This window comes from Mustela putorius, unplaced genomic scaffold, assembly GCF_011764305.1.
Source record: "Mustela putorius furo isolate JIRA1106 unplaced genomic scaffold, ASM1176430v1.1 tig00003858_pilon_pilon_pilon, whole genome shotgun sequence".
Lineage (NCBI taxonomy): Eukaryota > Metazoa > Chordata > Mammalia > Carnivora > Mustelidae > Mustela > Mustela putorius.
In genome coordinates this window covers 3414870-3435826 of record NW_025422010.1, presented here as the reverse complement: position 1 = coordinate 3435826, position 20957 = coordinate 3414870, and the positions used below count along the sequence as shown (strand labels likewise).

General features: G+C 44.3%; 1 protein-coding gene across 1 annotated transcript in view; it reads right to left on the bottom strand.

Moving 5' to 3' along the window:
- Positions 1–3866, bottom strand: part of CRKL (CRK like proto-oncogene, adaptor protein) — a 41388-nt gene extending 37522 nt beyond the window's left edge. Inside the window, exon 1 of the mRNA XM_004742557.3 lies at positions 3042–3866. Within this exon, the coding sequence (XP_004742614.1) occupies positions 3042–3352 (311 nt within the window). The 5' untranslated portion in view covers positions 3353–3866. The remainder of the gene's footprint in view (positions 1–3041) is intronic.
- Between the last annotated feature and the right edge of the window lie 17091 nt (positions 3867–20957).

Genomic DNA, 20957 nt, shown 5'->3' with positions numbered 1-20957 from the left:
AAAAATTTTTTAATTCATTTGACAGAGAGAGACACAGCAAGAAAGGGAACACAGGCAAGGAGAGTTGGAGAGGGGCAGAGAGACAGAATATCCAAGAAGGGCACCTGGGTGGCTCAGTGGGTTAAAGACTCTGCCTTCAGCTCAGGTCATGATCCCAGGGTCCTGGGATTGAGGCCCACATCGGGCTCTCTGCTAAGCAGGGAGCCTGCTTCCCTTCCTCTCTCTGCCTACTTGTGATCTCTCTCTCTAATAAATAAATGAAATTAAAAAAAAAAAAAAAAAAAAAAAAGAATATCCAAGGAATATCCCCAGGACCCCAGGATCAACAACCCAAGCTGAAGGCAGATGCCCAACAACTGAGCCACCCAGGCACCTCTCAAAATCTTTTTAAAAAAATATAAAACTAAATGTTGCGGAACATTCCAATAAAAAAGATCAGACTGGAAAACAAACACCAGTCCTTAAGTTCCAAGAAAGTCATACAATTCTAATTTTTCAATAAGCAATATTTAAAAAATGAACTTTTAGCAAAAGGGTACGAAACTCTGGCCTAATGAGCTCAGTTTTGATGCCTAAACCACTTAAAGTATCTTGTTTGAGGTGTGAAGAGGCATTAAACTGACTTCCATTTGGCCAAGACTTTACAAGGTACCTCTAGTTTTCTATAAAGTCTGAAAACCTATCAAACCAATCTTCGAATTTTAGGCTGGGGGAGAAAATCCAAAGATTAAGAAAGTAAATTCAGTCCAGATTGAATTCAAACAGAATTGTGATCACAGTCCTGAGATACCGGTGGAATATAAAAACCTAAATTACAGCAACATGCCTGGGGCAGAAAGTGAAGAGGAGGAGAAACAATTACAGCTGCATGTAAGTGGGAGGGTCAGGGAAAGGCCCTATTATTTGAGGGGCCTGGAATGGCATTTAAGATTTCTTTTTTTTTTTTTTTTAAGATTTTATTTGATAGAGATTACAAGTAGTCAGAGAGACAGGCAAAAAGAGAGGAGGAAGCAGGTTCCCCACTGAGCAGAGAGCCTGATGTGGGGCTGGATCCCAGAACACTGAGACCATGACCTGAGCTGAAGGCAGAGGTTTTAACCCACTGAGCCACCCAGGCGCCCCAGCAGTTAAGATTTCAATAGGTGAGGTGAGGGGTGGGGTGGGGTTAAGCAGTCAACCTAGAGCCAGGAGCCCAACCAACAGGTGGAGCAAAGGTACAAAAGTGTGAGAAGGTAGGCAAGAACTGCTACCAGGGATTAAATGAGTTGCTTAATGGGACTGCACTAAAGGAAGAACAAGGTGGGGACAGGGAGGAGGACAGGCATCCAAAACAGAAAAGTTATGTCTGGTATCTGGAAAGGCCCATGTATGAAAAATGTGGAGTTGTTTTTGTTGGTAATGAGGGCCACCGCAGCATACTCCTTTTTCTCTCTAGAAGGAGATCAAACCATTTACTCGCACATTCTGAAACAGCAGTAATACCTGTCACCTCAAAGCAAGCACAATGCCTTGCACATAGCATGGCTTAATAAATGCCTGAAATTAATGCTATTAATTAATCTCCATGAGTTGGAAAAGTAATTCACTGAAATATATTAAAAATCTCATAGCTGGTTCTAATCTTTTCTCCAACCCCTCATATTAGAATATACTGTGCTCAAAGTTGACTCCAATTACCAGCATCTCTGGGGACCTGGAGATTTCACCAATCAGATTCTTGATGCCTAGGTCTTTGTTATACACTATTTGATTTATATTCACTTTCTCCCAGTTTTTAAAGTCCATTTAGTTCAGCAGTTAATCTTACAGTCATTATACTGTCATGGCTTTGTTTCCTCTTATTCCATGGAAGCAACACTTACCCATCTAGTGGGTGCTCCTTAATTATCATAGCTCTTAATGGTTAAAGCTCAGAGGACTATCTTCTCAGCAAATCTATAAAGTCAGAAACACCTCATTCCAAAAATGAGCACCCTAAACTTCAAAAACATAAGTTCAAGAAGCAAAATGGGCAGTAAAATACCTTTCATTTAAAAAAATTCCAGGAAATTTCTTCAGTTCAAATTTGGCATAATTTAAATAAAAGAAACGTAATAAAACACTGAAGACAAGTTAAAGCAAATCATCAAATAAAATAATGCATTCTACTTGGAAAAGAAGACCTGGATGCTTAACTTTACTAAATCATTTAGACTTACAAATGTACAAAACGTACGTCTTCAACTAGGATAGAATTAAGAAGGTGTAGCTCAAAAATTTCCCTTTGTTATTAACATTCTAGCTTTATTACTCCTTAGAACTTAATCAAATGGATTTCTGGCCTATTAATGGTCCAGCTTGGGGTCAACTACAAAATAAAAATTCAAAAATATATCCTCGCTGAAGCCGGTGCACCTTCTGTAACTACAAAACAAAAGGTGTCTGGTGTAATTCAAACCTGGCACCAAGGTATCAATATACAGTTCTGATATTTAAATTTTTTTTAATACAGTTCTGTTATTTCACCGTTAAAGGTTTGTATCTATAAAGACTCAGGCATTTCCATTTGTTGACTATTTGTTCCAAAGGCTGCAGACCAAGAGTTCTCAAACCGGAGCAGGGAGCCCAAGAACCTTGAATGGTGTGTAAAGTTGTGTGTACGTGCAATTTTAGGGAGGGGGAAATGCCACGGCTACCTTAAGAGAAATGCCACAGCTACCTTAAGATTCTCAAAGAAGTCTGTGGTCCAAAAAAGGTTTAAAAACAAAAACTCTTTAGTAGGATACCCAATAGATAACGTGACTAAAGGCAAAAAGCGGGCATTTTAGCTATGCAACCGCCGTTTAACAAATTTAAAACGCATCCCCTCATCCAGTGACCCAGATCCTGACACTATTCTTCCGTTCAGAACGCCTTCTGGAAAATCACTTGGTTCAGAATGGGGTGAAACGGGTTCAATCACCCCCCCACCCCCTACTCTTCGATCCCAAGCGAACCGTTCTTTACCCTCCTCGGCGGTCGGAGCCAGCTGTGCGCCCGGGGAAGCGCGGGCGCTAGCGTACCTGGGTGCGGGCTCTATTAGCGTGGTGGTGTCCAGGTAGTGAATCTTGTAGAACTCCAGCAGGGCCGGCAAGTGATCAAACTCCTGGTCCCCGATCTTAAAACGACGGTTGGGCAGCGAGTTGATGATGTAGTGGGAGACCCGCGAGTTCTCGGACACCGACAGCACATAATCCCCGGGGCAGGTGGAGGAATCGCGAACTAGGAACATACCGTGGCGCTGCCCCTGGAGCCGGGTCTGAGCCTCCTGGCGAGACACCGGCCCCATGTACCAGGCAGAGCGGTCTGAGGAGTCGAACCTAGCGGAGGACATGGTGTCGGACCGCGGCTCTGCGGCGATTCGGGGCGGCGGCTGCTCTCGTCTGTTCTGGACGCCTTTGCCCGACAGACGGCTTTGCGGCCAAGGAAGGGCCTTTTGGCACACCTCGAGGCGCAATTACAGGGCCGAGCCAGCACCTTCCTCTCGGCTCCGGGCCCGCAGCATCCTCCACCGCCGCCCGCTGCGCCGGGACCGCCTCACGGAGGGAACCGGCCCGGGGAATGCAGGGCACAGCCCGAGGTCGGGACGGGAGAAGCCGAGCCGCAGCGGAGGCCGCCCCGGGGTTCTCAGGCTGCCTGGCGTACCGAGGGTGCTTTCAATCACTCCTGGCCCGGAACGCGCCGACTCCGCGCCCCCCCAAGTCTCTGCAGTGATCCCCGCCGCCACACGAAGCACCGGACTCCCAGGAGCGTCGCGCCTCCAGGGCGGTTTTTGCCCAGCCCGTTCCCAGGAGCCACAGCAACAAAATGGCGGACGCGGGAGAAGCTACCGGCCACCTCCCCCTCCGCCCAGTGCTCTCGATCTGCGCACGCGCGGGTTCTGGCTCCCAGCTGCCGCCCGGGCCCTCCCCGTGACGTTACATGGCGCGGCCAATCAGGAGCACGGTAGTGACGGTCGGGGCGTGCGCCGCTTTCGGCCGCTCCCGCGTTCCGGCAGCCAGGGAGGAGGTGGAGGAGGCCGAGGAGGCGAAGGAGGAGGGGGAGGAGGCGGAGGAGGCGGGGGTGGCGGGGGTGGCGGGGGTGGTGGAGGAGGAGGTGGCTGCAGCCACTCCCTTCCTGGGCTGCGGTGCGCCGCCGGGGGCGCTGACGCTGCGGGCTGGCCCCGCTCTGGCAGGAAAACAGCTGGAGTCGAGAGGCAGCGGCATTTCGAAAACCTGATCAGCGAACAAAGCATAAAGAGCATGCCGAATCTCTCTGGCCTTGGAGGCGTGGCACTGAGGTGACTTGGCTGGCAGAGGGGCTCAGGGGGTCCCGTGCCGCGGGAGACAAACGGGCGGACAGGCCTGAGTGGGTCCAAGGGGCTCTGGTAGGAGATGGCCGTGGGGACTGCGGGGACCAGCAGATAAGGACCAGCTGACCTAGACCCGAGGTGGCCTGATGTAGGCCAAGGGACCCAGAGTGGCCAGGAGACTCAACAAGCACAAATGGTGATTTGTGAAGGTTGGATCAAAAGGATTAAGTGATCTAGGAAGTCTACCGTAAACTGCAATCTGGCTATCATTAGCTCTTAAGTGATAAGTAAAATGCAGAGTCCTCTGGGCTTGGCCTGAAGACCTAGTAGGCTCCGGATTCTGCTGTTTCTCTAGTTAATCTTCTCGCATTCCCCCTGGCTGACCCTGTTCCCACCAGGTCCGTGTAACCTGTCTCCACGCCCTGCACCCCGCACTAGAATGAAATTACCAGAGAGCTGGGATCTTGTCTGTCTTGTTCACTGCTGGGCCTACCTAGCACAGCGTCTGGACCTGACCTGATGCTGAAATATTTGTTGAATGATTGACTATTGAGAAAAAAACACCAGGCTATTGGTGCCGGGTTATTGGTAGCACCACCCCTGGAACTGGAGAGACAGGAAAGCATGTCCAAGAAGGGAGACGCAGGCAGTACAAACCTATACTTAGATTCCTTTGTCAATGGAATTTCGTTTTGGCCGTTTGCATCCCTCACGTTGGACATATACTAGATTCTAGGTTGGTGGGTGATATCCATCATAGGGTAAGCTAAAGGAGAAATGTCAAGGTTTAGTGCCTTTTTGTGGCTCATCCTAAGTAGATTTTCATCCCCCACCCCTATACTGTCATGTTGTATTATTCTGAGGTATAATTTGAACAACTCAAAATTTGAAGCTGACTGTTTGGATTCAAATCCTGCTCCCAGCTGACTACCTGGGTTACCCTGGGCCAGTTACTTAATCATTCCATGGCTCATATATTAAACAAGCTAATACACATAAAATGCTTGGAATAGTGCCTGATACCTGCCCCCCTCACCCCATCTCTCAAATAAATAAAATCTTAAAAAAAAAACAATGCTTGACATTAAACATCATATGAGATTTTTTTATTGCTCTCTCTAAAATAAATAAAATCTTTTTTAAATAAAAAAATAAGATTTTATTTATTAGAGAGAGTGTGAAATGAGTAAGGGGCATGGGCAGAGGGAGAGGAAGAAGCAGACATGTTGCTGAGCTCCATGTAGGTTCATCCCAGGACCCTGAGATCATGACCCGAGTGATGATCTTAAGCAGGTGCTTAACTGAGCCATCCAGGAACCCCCAGGAAGCTTATTTTTATTTTTTTTAAGCTTCTGGCTCACTAACATAATTTCTTCTACCTCTCTAAATACACTTTCTTGGGGCGCCTGGGTGGCTCAGTGGGTTGAGCCGCTGCTTTCGGTTCAGGTCATGATCTCAGGGTCCTGGGATCGAGTCCCTCCGGGCTCTCTGCTCAGCAAGGAGCCTGCTTCCCTCTCTCTCTCTCTCTCTCTCTCTGCCTGCCTCTCCATCTACTGTCAAATAAATAAATAAAATCTTTAAAAAAATAAAAATAAGGGCGCCTGGGTGGCTCAGTGGGTTAAGCTGCTGCCTTCAGCTCAGGTCATGATCTCAGAGTCCTGGGATCGAGTCCCGCATCGGGCTCTCTGCTCAGCAGAGAGTCTGCTTCCCTCTCTCTCTCTCTGCCTGCCTCTCCATCTACTTGTGATTTCTCTCTGTCAAATAAATAAATAAAATCTTTAAAAAAAATAAAATAAAAAAAAATAAAAAAAAAATAAAAAAATAAAAATAAATAAAAAAATAAATACACTTTCTTGGTTTTTTTGTTTTTTAGATTTTATTTATTTATTTACTTGTCGGACAGAGAGCACAAACAGAGCTACAGGCGGAGCAGGCAGAAGGAGAAGCAGGCTGAGCAGGAAGCCTGATACAGGACTCGATTTCTGGACACTGGGATCATGAACTGAGCCAAAGGCAGATGCTTAACAGACTGAGCCACTCATGGGTCCCTTTCTTGGTCTTTTTTTTTTTTTTTTCAAGATTTTGTTTATTTATTTGACAGAGATCACAAGTAGGCAGAGAGGCAGGCAGAGAGAGGAAGGGAAGCAGGCTCCCTGCTGAGCAGAGAGCCTGATGCGGGGCTGGATCCCAGGACTCTGGGATCATGACCTGAGCAGCGGCTTAACCAACTGAGCCACCCAGGCACCGCTCTCGGTCTTTTTGATAGCACCTTTCTCTCCAGCCTTTCTGTGTAGAAGCTCATCCCTTAATCTCTCTACAGCTTCTCCTTTGATAGGCTAATCATGAACCCTTTAGGAGTCACCTATTGGTGACTCTGAAACACATATTCTAAAAGTAGAACAAAATCTGACCACCCCCTATGATTTCTGTGCAAACCACTGTGGTCATAGCTTAAGTTCTTACCGCATTCCATTGTGATTGCTTATAAGCTTCTCTCTCTTCCTAATTCGAGCATCTGGAGGCCAGCCTACTTTACTATTACTTTTTGTATTCCCAGTGCCTAACACAGTGCCCAGCACATATTATATGCTTAATAAATAGTGTTTGAGGGGTGCCTGGGTGGCTCAGTGGGTTAAGCCGCTGCCTTCGGCTCAGGTCATGATCTCACGTTTCTGGGATCGAGTCCCCCATCAGGCTCTCTGCTCAGCAGAGAGCCTGCTTCCCTCTCTATCTCTCTCTGCCTCCCTCTCTGTCTACTTGTGATCTCTCTCTCTCTGTCAAATAAATAAATAAATAAATCTTAAAAAAAAAAAAATAGTGTTTGAATGTAGGTGGATAAGGATGAGAAGCCAGGGAAAAATGAAGATTGATTGTAGTGAAGGTAAAGAGAGGGTGTTACTATTTCCTGTTAATTAACATAATAACTATATTTCAAATAGTTATTTGGACCTGATGTTTAGCTCTATATCAACCCCTGTGTTCAAGGCAAGCTTCCATTTGGATTAAATTGTGCCTTTCAGCTTCTCCTTTCCTGTCAGTTGTGTCAGTATTTTTCTAATTTGCAGGGTCAAATCTGAGGCATCTTTTACTTAACTGAAGAACTCAATAATACCTAATTTATATAGTGCTTTCCAATTCACTAAAGTTCACATAATACATTATCTTACTTACTCCAACCAATATCCCATGAAGTCCTTTTTTATAAATGTTCCAGAAGCTCAGAGAGGTTAAGTGACTTGCAGCCATAAACTGTTATAAATTATGTAATTTGCAGGGGGCAGAGCTAGCACTCTTTTTTATTTTTTTTAAGATTTTATTTATTTGGCAGAGATCACAAGTAGGCAGAGAGGCAGGCAGAGAGAGAGGAGGAAGCAAGCTCCCTGCTGAGCCGAGAGCCCGATTCAAGGCTCGATCCCAGGACCCGGCTCGATCCCAGGACCCTGGGATCATGACCTGAGCTGACGGCAGAGGCTTTAACCCACTGAGCCACCCAGGTGTCCCAAGAGCTGGTACTCTTTTTTTTTTTTTTTTAAGATTTTATTTATTTACTTGACAGAGATCACAAGTAGGCAGAGAGGCAGGCAGAAGGAGAGGAGGAAGCAAGCTCCCTGCTGAGCCGAGAGCCCGATTCAAGGCTCGATCCCAGGACCCGGCTCAATCCCAGGACCCTGAGATCATGACCTGAGCCCAAGGCAGCGGCTTAACCCACTGAGCCACCCAGGCACCCAAGAGCTGGCACTCTTAAGGCAGGTCTTCTGACTCAAAGTCTGGCTTTACTGTCACACAACTGCCTATAATTCAGTCCATTTTCTTTATTTCACCTATCAGGAAACTGAAGTCTTCCCAAAGTAAAGTTTAGTACCAGGAAGGAGTATCAGTCTCAGAATATCAGTCCCAGAATACAGAAGGGTGGTTGGATTTGTCCCCAGTTTGGATTTCAGATACCACCATCCTTCTACTGCCAAAGTGCCATGATCCCCTCTTTTTTTTTTTAAATTTATTTATTTGACAGATAGAGATCACAAGCAGGCAGAGAGGCAGGCAGAGAGAAAGGGGGGAAGCAGGCTCTCCACTGAGCAGAGAGCCCGACGTGGGGCTCGATCCCAAGACCCTGGGATCATGACCTGAGCCAAAGGCAGAGGCTTTAACCCACTGAGCCACCCAGGTGCCCCCCATGATCCCCTCTCGAAAATTTTCTCTTACAGATGGATCAGATTCTCTCCTTTTGCTTCAGAAAGTCTACTGCGGAATGGACTGAATAAAGGTAGAAACAAGAATGTCCCTGTGTTGGAGGACGCCTGGGTGGCTCAGTGGGTTAAAGCCTCTGCCTTTGGCTTGGGTCATGATCTTGGGGTCCTGGGATCAAGTCCCACATCAGGCTCTCTGCTCAGCAGGGAGCCTGCTTCCCTCTCTCAGTCTCTCTCTGCCTGCCTCTCTGCCTACTTGTGATCTCTGTCAAATAAATAAATAAAATCTTAAAAAAAGAAAAAGAAAATGACAATCTAGACTCAAAGGACTGACAAGACTTTTCAAGCACCTTGTTCAGATTCACTAAGGCTCCCTCTGTAGAGAGGGTGCAACCTCAGGACCTACTGTTGACTTTGTTCTGCTCTGTCTGGGCAGGTCTAATCCCTCTAGTGATGGTTAAGGCCAGGCAGTGTTCCTATGTTGTTGCTTTACCAAGTTCATGAGAACAAGTGTCTGTCCCTTTGTCCTGCCCTCGATTCTTTGCCAGCAATAATTCTGAGAGTAGAAGAGACATGACCATGTAGGTGTAGATACTTGATAAATTTACTTCATTGACTTCATAAGGTTAGCGGTTCTCAGATGCTTTCTCTACAAGGACTGGTTGACCTGCTGAGTTTCCTTTTTTTTTTCTTTAAGATTTTATTTATTTATTTGTCAGAGAGAGCTCATGCACGCAAGCAGGGAGAGCGGCAGGCAGAGCAGGCAGAGGGAGAAGCAGGCTCCCTGCTGAGCAAGGAGCCAGATGTGGGGACTTGATCCCTAGACCCTGGGGATCATGACCTGAGCCAAAGGGAGCTGCTCAACCGACTGAGCCACCCAGGCATCCCACCTGTTGAGTTTCTACTGGATTTATTAACTTTTTTTTAAGCTCTTTTCTTCCTATGCAATAAATTTTCTCTGTTATCAATTTTTCTCAGTCACTCTTCTCCCTTGTTTTACATGTATTTCTTTTTTGTTAAGGTTTTATTTATTTATTTGACAGAGAAGATCACAAGGAGGCAGAGAGGCAGGCAGAGACAGAGGGGGAAGCAGGCTCCCCGCTGAGCAGAGCGCCTGATGCAGGGCTCATCCCAGGACCCTGAGATCATGACCTGAATGGAAGGCAGAGGCTTAACCCACTGAGCCACCCAGGTGCCCCTTTACAGGTATTTCTAAGTTTACCTCCCTAAAACAAAAAAGGAGCTCATTGATGATTTCTCCCTCCTATTACTTTGCTACTACAATGTTAATAATGTTCATATCCCCATTATAATTTTCTATACCAAGGTATTTAAAATATCAACTTAATCATCACTTCTTTCCAAAAGTGATCTCTCTGAACTAGGCTTAGCTGCCATATCCAGAAGCTCTACTGACCACTACAGAAAGCATTGTCCCACTTTATTCTAGTGATTTTTTTTAAGTTGTATTTTTATTTTTTTTAGTAATCTCTACACCCAACATGGGGCTCAAACTCATGACCCCAAGATCCCAAGTCACATGTTCTTCTGACTGAGCCAGACAGGTGCCCCTATTCTAGTGTTTTAAAGTGTGGTCATGTTCTCCTTGCCATTTTCTTTTCTTTTCTTTTCTTTTTTAAGATTTTATTTGACAGGCAGAGATCACAAGGAGGCAGAGAGTCAGAGAGAGAGAGGAGGAAGCAGGCTCCCTGCTGAGCAGAGAGCCCGATGTGGGGCTCAATCCCAGAACCCTGAGACCATGACCCGAGCCGAAGGCAGAGGCCTAACCCACTGAGCCACCCAGGCACCCCTCCTTGCCATTTTCTAATGTAGTTGTAATTGCTCTGTCACCTCTTTTATATAAGTTCACTTTCTTATCATTTAGTTACTTGTAGGCTGGATGGCATATTTTCTTGTTTCCTCTGGATTTTAGAGCACTCTGGAATGTCGTTAATAATATTCTGAGCAAGATGATCCTTCCACGAGAGGACTTAGCTTAGTTCAAAGAAATCAGTTCCATTCAACTCTATGGCATGGGGAGTGGGGGGGTACCATATTTTTCTGTAAAGGGCCAGATAGTAATAATTTAGGCTTTGCAGGCCAAGAGGAAAATCAACAGTATTATTTATGTAGGTACTTGTATAACAAGAGAAAAAATTCCTACAAATATGTTAAATCCAATTCAAAATATAACAGTAATTGAGGGGGAACCTGAGTGGCTCAGTGGGTTAAAGCCTCTACCTTTGGCTCAGGTCATGATCCCAGGGTCCTGGGATCCAGCCCCAGATCGGGCTCTCTGCTCAGCAGGGAGCCTGCTTCCCTCTCTCTCTCTGCCTGCTTCTCTGCCTACTTGTGACTGTCAAATAAATAAATAAAATCTTTAAAAAAAAACAGTAATTGAGTATAACTTTCTTATCATCCATGTATGTGAATGAGAAGAATGAAATTTTATGGGATGACATTTTGCTTAATTGGGTTCAAGGTTGGTGTTCCGTATGATCAGATATTGAGCTATTAATGCCGATCTGTAATGAGACTTTACATATATCATCTTTGAAAACGTCTCCATCCAAATGGTACAGCCCATATTGCTATCAGTCCATGAGCATGATTTTAGTTGAGCATATTTATTGTTGAAAGGCATGTACAGAATTCTGTTACATTCTTCTCCCTGTGTTTGCCTTTTAGGCTATTATTACATTGCAGATTAGTCATTTGCATTTGAAGGTTAGGTGGAAGCTCCTCAATTGCACAATTAAGTGGATTTTGAAATATGGAAATTTCCATTGCACTTGACATCAAGGTCTGGAGATATTGCTTCTTGTTTTAATTTTTGACATTACAGGAAGTGTATAAAGCTGTTTCACATTCTTTGTGATTCAAAACATTATTGGCAAAATGATTGCTACTGTATACACTTCACATATGAGCACTCTTCTGCTCTGTAATTTTAGTTTGAATTCATTGACAAACACTATCAAGCCTGTAGCAAAAGCCAATTTCCAGTTATTCAGTAATGATGGTTTGGAATATTTCTGTGTTTTGAAAAATTTCAATCTTGGCTCTGAGCTGGGGGAAGAAAACTGCAATAAAACTTTATCACTGCTAAGCCATCAAAATGCTATAGAGTAGAGCAAGTCACAATATTCAGCTTCTATCTCTGACAAAACTTCATAGACCTGATGATGGATAAATACAACAGCAAATGAAGTTCAGTGTTGATAATTCTAGTTCAATAACATATGATAGATTCAAATATTTTCTGCAAGTTAGTTCCTGATGAGTAATTTGAGTCCAGTGAAGAACCATAGGCTCTAAAGTTCTTATCTCTTCTAGACCTTCATAAATTTATCCAGCTAAGCCTTCTGCTTCACAAAGTTTTACCTCCATCAATTAACACATCTTAGCAGATTCCCCTTCAGGTTATATCTTATTAGTGTTTTCTCAGTTTTTTCAAAGGTATTCTTGCCTGTTGTTGTTCCATGCAGATTCCTCAAAGAGCCTTACTTTTCAGTGACTTCAGACTTGGCATTGACACCTCAAACAACAGCAACTGAGCACTGTTGGTAACATCTCTCATCCCATTGGTAATCATCAAGGAAAATCACTCAATATCATTGGTTTTTTTGGTTTGGTTTGTTTTGGTCAGGAACATCTTATCTGTGTCCTTCCCTTGCCCAGAAGGACTTCAGTGTTGCTATAGCTTAATATAATCTAGATTTACAGATGACTTTACCTTTCCTTCTTGTAAGCAACATATTTTGTGTGTGGGGGGGTTTAAAGTTTTCTTTTCTGATACTGTCAGAGTGACAATGTGAATAATTGTCTCATTTTTCCAATTTTTAAAAAATTTATATTTATATTACTTATTTAAGTAGTCTCTACACAAAATATGGGGTTTGAACTCTCAACCTCAAGATTAAGAGCCAACTGAGTCAGCCAGGCACCCCCATGTTTTATGTTTTTGATGTCATATTTTACTTTTTTCCTTAAATTTATTTTTTTTAGAGGGGGAGGGGAAAAAGGAGAGTGAGAAAGAGAACCCAAAGCAGGGTCCACCCTTGGATCCTGACATGGGGCTCGATCTCACAACCCTGAGATCATTCCCTGAGCCGAAATCAAGAGCTGGACGGTCAACCAACCCAGCCATCCAGGCAACCCACATTTGACGTCTTTTTATCTTGTGTATCCCTTAACCAGTTATGGTCATCATAGTAATTTTTAATACTTTCCTGTTTTAGCCTTCATAAGTGCCCTTACTATATATATTTACCTTTCCAGTGAGATTTCTTCTTTCATGTTTTCTTATATTAATTAGGGTCCTTTCTTTTCATCTTAACATTCCTTATAAGGCACTTTTTAGTGGTGGTGCTTGTGCTTTAGCTTCTGCTTGTCAGGAAAACTCTTCATCTCTCCTTCAATTCTGAATAACTGTGCTGGGTAGAGTGCTGTTTGCTGAAAGGTCCCCCCCTCCCCCGCCCTTTCTTAAACATATCATGCCAGTCCTTTCTGGCCTGCAAAGCTACTGCTGCTGCTTTTTAAAAAAAAAAAAGTTTTTATATATTTGAGAGAGAGCGAGAGGGAGCATGGGCAGGAGGAGGGGCAGAGGGAGAGGGAGAAGCAGGCTCCCTGCTGAGCAGAGAGCCCCATGAGGGGCTCAATCTCAGGGTCCTGGGATCATGACCTGAGCCAAAGGCAGATGCTTAACCAACTGAGCCACCCAGGTACCCAGGCCTACAAAGCTTCTTTTGTAAAATCCGCTGATATTCTAATGGGGTTTCCCTTGTACAAAACAAGTTGTTTTTCTCTTGCTGCTTTTAACATTTTTTTCTTTAATTTTGACATTTTAATTATAATGTGTCTTGGTGTGAGTCCCCTTGAGTTTATTATATATGGAATTTTTAGGGCTTCTTGAATCTGGATGTCTGGTTACTTTCCTGGGTTAGGGAAGTTTTCAGCTATTATTTCTTCAAAAAATATTTCTGCCCTTTCCTCTTCTTAACTCCTTCTGGGAGTCCTACAATGCAAATGTTAGTCCTTTGATGTTATCCATAACTCCTTATGCTGTCTTTACTTTTTTCTTTTTTCTTTTTGCTGCTCTGATTGACTGAGTTCTGCTGCATTGTCTTCCAGTTGACTGATTCTTTCTTCTGCTTCATCTAGTCTGGTGATAAACCCTGGTGTAGTTCTTATTTCAGTTATTGAATTCTACAGCTATTTGACTTCTATTTGGTACCTATATTTTCCATCTCTTTGTTGAAATTCTCACTGTGTTCATCCATTCTTCTCCCCAGTTTGGTGAGCATCTTATGACCCTTACTTTATACTCTTTATCAGGGAAATTACTTCTCCCTGTTTCATTAAAGTTTTTCCCCCCTGAGGTTTTATCTTGTTCTTTCATTTGGTATATATTCCTCCATTTCTTCATTTTGCTTGACTCTGTTTTTGTACAGTAGATGAAACAGCTACCTCTGACAGTCTTGAAACAATGGCCTCATGTAGGAGGTAGTTCTTGTCATTCAAACCTGCCCCAGTTCTTTGTTGTCCCCCCAAACCTTTGTGCTTGGACAGGCAATGTATTATATTTCTAATAGCCCCCAGTAGTTGAAGCTGTGTCAAGACCTGTCAGTGTCTCAAACTGAGGGAGATCTCAGTGCCTAGATGCAGGTTGTTTGAAATCCAGACTCTCAGGCAGCAGCTTTAAAAAATATGCACATATATATATGGTCTCATGGGACTACACCCATAAGTGCTACTGGGCAGACAATCTGGCAGTGACTTCTGGGCATCAGTTGCAAAAATCTGATGATTAGCTACTAGGCCTCCTTCACAGGAAGGCAGCTCCTGCATCCCTTGCCTCTTGCTGTGCCCAGGGTGTGGTAATTTTTTAAGAACTCTTTCTCCATTGGTTACAATCCTGTGGGATCCTGCACCATAGGTCTCACCAAAGCCAGGCAATGTAGAGGTGTCCCTGACAACAGAGACAAAAATCAGGGTGCCAGATGGGGCTACAAGCTCCTTTCTGAGTGACCCTGATTATTACAGTCCCATAGGACCAGGAACGCAATCTCTCTCGGCCTCCAGAGCCAGAGCCTGACATATGTAAAAGCTTCCTTCTGGAAGATACTAGTGCTCTGGAGCATGGCAAAGGGTGAGTGCAAAGATGGCACCTACCAATCCATCCCAGAGAATACTCCAGCATGCTCCTAGATGTGTGTGGAAAATTACTTAGATGCCTGCCCCTCTGGCCTACCCTTCAATATAAGCAGGTGGGCCTCTCTCACTTTGAGTCTGGGCTGTATGGGCTGCCTCTGAGCTGGGCTCTGGGCTGTGGAAGTCCAAGCTTCCAGATCCTTTAAGAGCCATCATCTCTCCGATTGCTACAGTTGTGTGGGTTTGGGAAGGGGGCCACACTGCTTTTCAGAGTGAGGTGTTCTGGGGGCTTGCCTCTCAGGTGCAGGTCCTAAAAGTTGAGGGTTCACCTCAACTGACATGGGGTTCAAACCCTTTACTCCTCAGGGAGTTTTGAATTTTCTATCAGTTGTGGGTTGCTGAATTAGGAGTAGAGATTATGGTGAGACTGTTTCTCAGCTTCTCCTAGCCACTTCAGTGTGGCCTTCTCATTTGCCTGAAGAATAGTTGTCATTTCACAGGGCTTTAGGGTTGTTGCTTTTTTTAAGAAGAAATTGTTCCATTTGTTGCTGTAGACTTAATGTGTCTGTGGGAGGAGATGAGCTCAGGATCTTCCTGTATCACCATCTTGAACTAGAACCTGTCTTGTTCTTAATTGAGTGTTGATGATACCCCCAGTGGCCTCTCATCTTTGAACAACTGTTCTCACTAAATGACTAAGAGTCCAAAATAAGTATATTTTCTGTGGACACAATCTAATTACCTTAGCATCAGTGAGCAGCTTTCTTTGGCTAACAAATGAGCCACTTGGAAATCACTTTGATTGCAACTTCATTTTCATTTATTTTTGTGAAGAAATTCTGATGAGCTATGAGCCATTCCATCTTGAATTTTTTGTCTTTTTCTGGCTGTTGTTCTCCCGCGAGTTGGGGATACCATGATGATGGATTAGCGTAATATATTAGTGATATATGTTGCATTCTTTCAGCACAGATACGATGTCACTATGATAAACCCAGTGCACTGCCATTTAATTCAAAACCAAAAAAATTCTACCCTCCACTTTGCCTTGGAAGTGAGTTTGCTTTTCTTCTTTTCACAATGGACGTGCATGGGAGTAAAAAACTGAAATGCCATGGTGCAATGACAACATGGCATTTGGAGCTCTGTTGAGTTATAAACTGTGTCACTGCAATCTGTAGGGTGCACAGTAGAACAGCAGTGCAAAAGGAGGAAAGATCCACAGATAGTCTCTATCACAACGATTCGACTATGCCACCATAGTAGGAAAGTGGCCATAAACAACATGTGGCTTTCTTCCGATGGGTGTGAGTGTCGATTTCTTTTTTTTTTTTTTTAAGATTTTATTTATTTATTTGACAGACAGAGATCACAAGTAGGCAGAGAGGCAGGCAGAGACAGAGAGGAGGAAGTAGACTCCTGCTGAGCAGAGAGCCCGATGTGGGGCTCGATCCCAGGACCCCAGGATCATGACCTGAGCTGAAGGCAGAGGCTTTAACCCACTGAGCCACCCAGGTGCCCCTGTAGATTTATTTCAATAAAACATTATGGATCCTGAAATTTGAATTTCATGTAATTTTCATTTGTCATGAAATATCCTTCTTTTCATTTCTTCCCCCCAACTCAGCCATTTAAAGATGTAAAGCCATTCTTGGGCCATAGGCCATACAAAAAGTCAGGGGCTACGTTTGGGCTGTGAAACATTGTTTGCCATCTTCCATATGGAATGTGTGCTCTGTCCCGTTCCCAGTGTGACTTAGGGTTTTTTAGGGTCACTACCACAACCTCTACAGACCTTCTGTCCCCTGAAAAAGCCCCTTATTACCATCTCTGACCATCTACCCCTGATAACTAAATACAGTGTTTACTTGCATCTTACTCCATCTCTATGTCTGACCAGCTCCATATTTCAGACAGCCTGGCACACCATCCCTGGTTACATCCCACAGCACCATCAACATTTATCATTTAACCCACCCAGATGGAGCTCCTTCATCTAGGGATAGTAGTCCATCCATAAGGGGGGGGGACTTTTTTTTTTTTTAAAGATTTTTAAATTTATTTGACAACGAGAGAGAGAGAGAACACAAGTAAGGGAGGAACAGGCAGAGGGACAGGGAGAAGCAGGCTTTCCACTGAGCAGAGAGCAGGATGTGGGACTTGAACCAAGGACCCTGGGATCATGACCTGAGCCAAAGGCAGCCGCTTAACCATCTGAGCCACCCAGGCACTGCTATAACGGGGGACTTGAGCCACCAGAATTAGGTTCTAGAACACAGAGCAAAGACCAAAAACTACCCACGCCCACAACACAAAGCTGCAGTTGACCCTTGAACAACATAGGTTTGAACTACAGGAGTCCACTTACATGTGGATCTTTATTGATAAATACACTACAGTATTACAAATGTATTTTCTTTTCCTTTTTTTTTTTTAAGATTTTGTTTATTTGAGAGAGAGGGGAGAGAGCAGAGCAAGAGAGAGAGAGCAAGAATAGGGTAGCGGGTAGCGGTGAAGGGGCAGAGGGAGAGGGAGAAGCCATTTCCCTGCTGGGCATCAAGCACACATGGGGCTTGGTCCCAGGACCCTGACTGGGATCATGACCTGAGCCGAAGGAAGACGCTTAACCAAATGAGCCACTCAGGCTCCCCTTCCTATGATTTCTTTCCCTCCTTCTCTTCCTTCCTCCCTTCCTTCCTTCTTCTTCCTTTCAAGATTTTATTTATTTGAGAGAGAACAAGTGAGGGAGAGAGAGAGTACAAGCTGGGGCAGGGGGAGAGGCAGAGGGAAGGGAGAAGCAGACTGCCTGCTGAGCAGGGAGCCCAGTGCAGGGCTGGATCCCAGGACCCTGAGATCAGAACCTGAGCTTGAAGGCAGTCACGACTGACTGAGCCACCCAGATGCCCCAATAGTTAAGTTTTTGTGGAGTCAAAAGTTACATGTGGACGTTTTTATAAGACTATTTATTTTTTGTATTTATTTGAGACTGAGAGAGAACATGAGTGGGGGAGGGTGGCCAGTGGGGAAGGGCAGAGGCAGAGGGAGATCCAGGACCCTGAGATTATGACCGGAACTGAAGGCAGATGCTTAAACAACTGAGCCACCCAGGCACCCCTACCTGTGGAGTTTGACTGCACAGAATTTTTTACTAACCCCTGTGTTGTTCAAGGGTCAACTGTACCTCTCTGACCCCGTGTTTCATCTGAGACTGAGGCCTAAAACAGTGATTTTTTTTTTAAGATTTATTTATTTATTTGTTTGAAAGAGAGAGAGAAAGAGGAGAACACGAGAAGGGGAGGGTCAGAAGGAGAAGCAGAGTCCCTGCCAAGCAGGGAGCCCGCTGCGAGACTCAGTCCTGGGACTCCAGGATCGTGACCTGAGCCAAAAGCAGTCGCTCAACCAAATGAGCCACCCAGGCATCCCTAAACTTTGCTGAACATTTGATCACTTGAGCAGCATAAAAACAAAAAAAATAAAATAAACCCTCCCCAACCCACCCAGGCCCCATGTTAAGAGACTCATGTAATTGACCTGTAGAGTCCTGAGTTATATTTAACAACAACAACAAAACAAAAACAGGTAATGCATTCTTATGGTTCAAATAAAAAAAATGATATACCTATCCCATCTATCTTGGAGGCCACTTTAGTTCCCCACTTTTATTTGCCCTTTGTGTATTACACAAGTGATTCTTTATGCAAGTAAAAATAATAAGAATGTTTTATTTTCTTGGGCACCAGGGTGGCTCAGTCGGTTGAGTGTCTGACTCTGGGTCTCGGCTCAGGTCTCGATCTCAGGGTCGTGAGTTTAAAATTAAGCACTGCATTGGGCCCCAATGGGTGTGGAGTCTACTAAAAAATATATTATTTTCCCTTTTCTTACACTAAAAGCAGCCTTATATCCACACTTATGCATCTGGCTTTTAAAAAATCTAAGAAACATTTAAAAATTATTAAATTTAAAAAATTAAAAAAATCTGGCTTTTAAAAAATCTAAGAAACATATCTTAGAAACATTTCCATGTCAGTATGTAGAGATCTCTTTTGCTGTTGATTTTTACATTTGCATACTATTCTACTATGAAGATATACCATCGTTTATTTAACCTGTCTCTATAGGATTCCCAAACTCCTGTTGTAAACTGTGCCTTGAAGTATAACTTTGTATGCATATAATTTCATATATATACAGGTTTCTTAGCCAGTTGAGGCTGTGATAATAAATTACCAACAACTGGGTGGCTTATACACAGAAATTTATTTCTCATAGTTCTGGTGGCTGGGAAATCCAAGGTCAAGTACACCTGCATATTCAGTGTCTGGTGAGAGCCCACTTCCTGGTTCCTGTGTCCTTAAATGGCAGAAGGAAGGGGAGAGGGGCCTCTTTCTCTCCACCCCCCCCCTTTTTTTTGAGGATGAGTCATGCAGGCAGGAAAGTTTATTAAGGAGAGAGTACGACATGTGGGAGCAGGTGGGCTTAGGGGAGAGCTGCCTGGGGTCTCTTTGAAAAAGGCACTAATTAGGGGCACTTGGGTGGCTCAGTGGGTTAAAGCCTCTGCCTTCGGCTCAGGTCATGACCCATGGTCCTGGAGTCAAGCCCCACATCCGGCTCTCTGCTCAGCAGGGAGCCTGCTTCCTCCTCTCTCTCCCTGCCTGCCTCTCTGCCTACTTGTGATGTCTGTCTCTCAAATAAAAAAATAAAACCTTAAAAAAGAAAAAAAAAGGCACTAATTAGGGATGCCTGAGTGGCTCAGTTGGTTAAGTGTCTGCCTTCGGCTCAGGTCATGATCTGAGGGTCCTGGGATTGAGCCCCACATTGGGCTCCCTGCTTGGCAGGAAGCCTCCCTCTCCCTCTCCAACTCTCCCTGCTTGTGTTCCCTCTCTTGCTGTGTCTCTTTCTGTCAAATAAATGAACAAAATCTTAAAAAGTAAAATAAAATAACTTTCAGTGAATAACCATAGCATTCATGCTATATAACTTACATTGCAGGAGGCAGGATGGTCATTCTGTAATAGTAGGAGCCAGAACTAGAAATCTTTGCCTAAATACAAGACTCCATGCTTACATGTTATGAGACTTGCATCAACCATCTCTATTTGAGGAAGTATCTTTTTTAAAAAAAATTATTTATTAGAGAGAGAGAGAGAGTCCATGAACGTGCATGGAGAAGGAAGGGTAGATTGAGGGAGAGACCAAATCTCAAGCAGACTCTGCCTTGAGTGGAGCCTGACCTCATGACCCTAAACCAAGAGTCAGGCGCTGAACTGACTGAGCCACCCAGGCGCCCCTGAGGGAGGAAGTAGCTACTAATTGCTCTTCACTGTATTCTCATCTCTCTAAGGATAAAAATCTCATTTTAATGATGTAGGCAGAAGACAGGAGACTCAATCCCAAGTCCCCCTTCGTTAATACAAGACTAAAATCTGAAAAGCTGCTATAAAATCATGAACATTATTTTCCCCATGTCAGTCCCTGTTTCCACGTGTTTTATTTCCTACCCATTATAATAGTGGCTCCTCTGAACATCTTTGCTTCTGAAAATGAAGAGTTTGGTTGTGTTGTTGTTGTTGTTTAAGATCTTATTTATTTGGGGTGCTGGGGTGGCTCAGTGAGTTAAACCTCTGCCTTCAGCTCAGGTCATGATCTCAGGGTCCTGGGATCGAGCCCCACATGGGGCTTCTCTGCTGAGCAGGGAGCCTGCTTTCCCCTTTCTCTCTGCCTGCCTCTCTGCCTACTTGTGATCTCTCGCTCTCTGTGTCAAATAAATAAATAAAATCTTAAAAAAAAAAAAGATCTTATTTACTTATTTGAGAGAGAGGGAGAGAAGGTGAGTGGGGGAGATACAGCACGCTCTCTCGAGCACTAGGGAGGAGCAGACAGAGAGAGACAAGCAGACTCCATGCCCAGCATGGAGCCAGAGGTGGGGCTCTATCCCACATCCCTGAGATTGTGACCTGAGCCAAAATCAAGAGTCGGATGCTTAACCTACTGAGCCACCCAGGTGCCCCAACTTTGTTTTTTTTCAAACCCCAGATCGCCTAGGATCGTCCTACGCCATTCCTCATCCAAAACCTGTTCAAAAAGCAGTAAAAATTCAGAGCACCTGGGTGGCCCAGTCTGTTAGGCATCCGACTCGGTCTGCCTCAGGTCATGATCTCAGGGTCACAGGATTAAGCAGGAGCAGGGAGTTGGCTTGTCTCCCTCTCCCTCTGTCCCTCTGCCCTCCCTTCTCACATGAGCACAGGCTCACTCATTCTATCTCTAAAATAAATTTTTAAAAATATTTTTTTTAAATGGTAGTGACAACT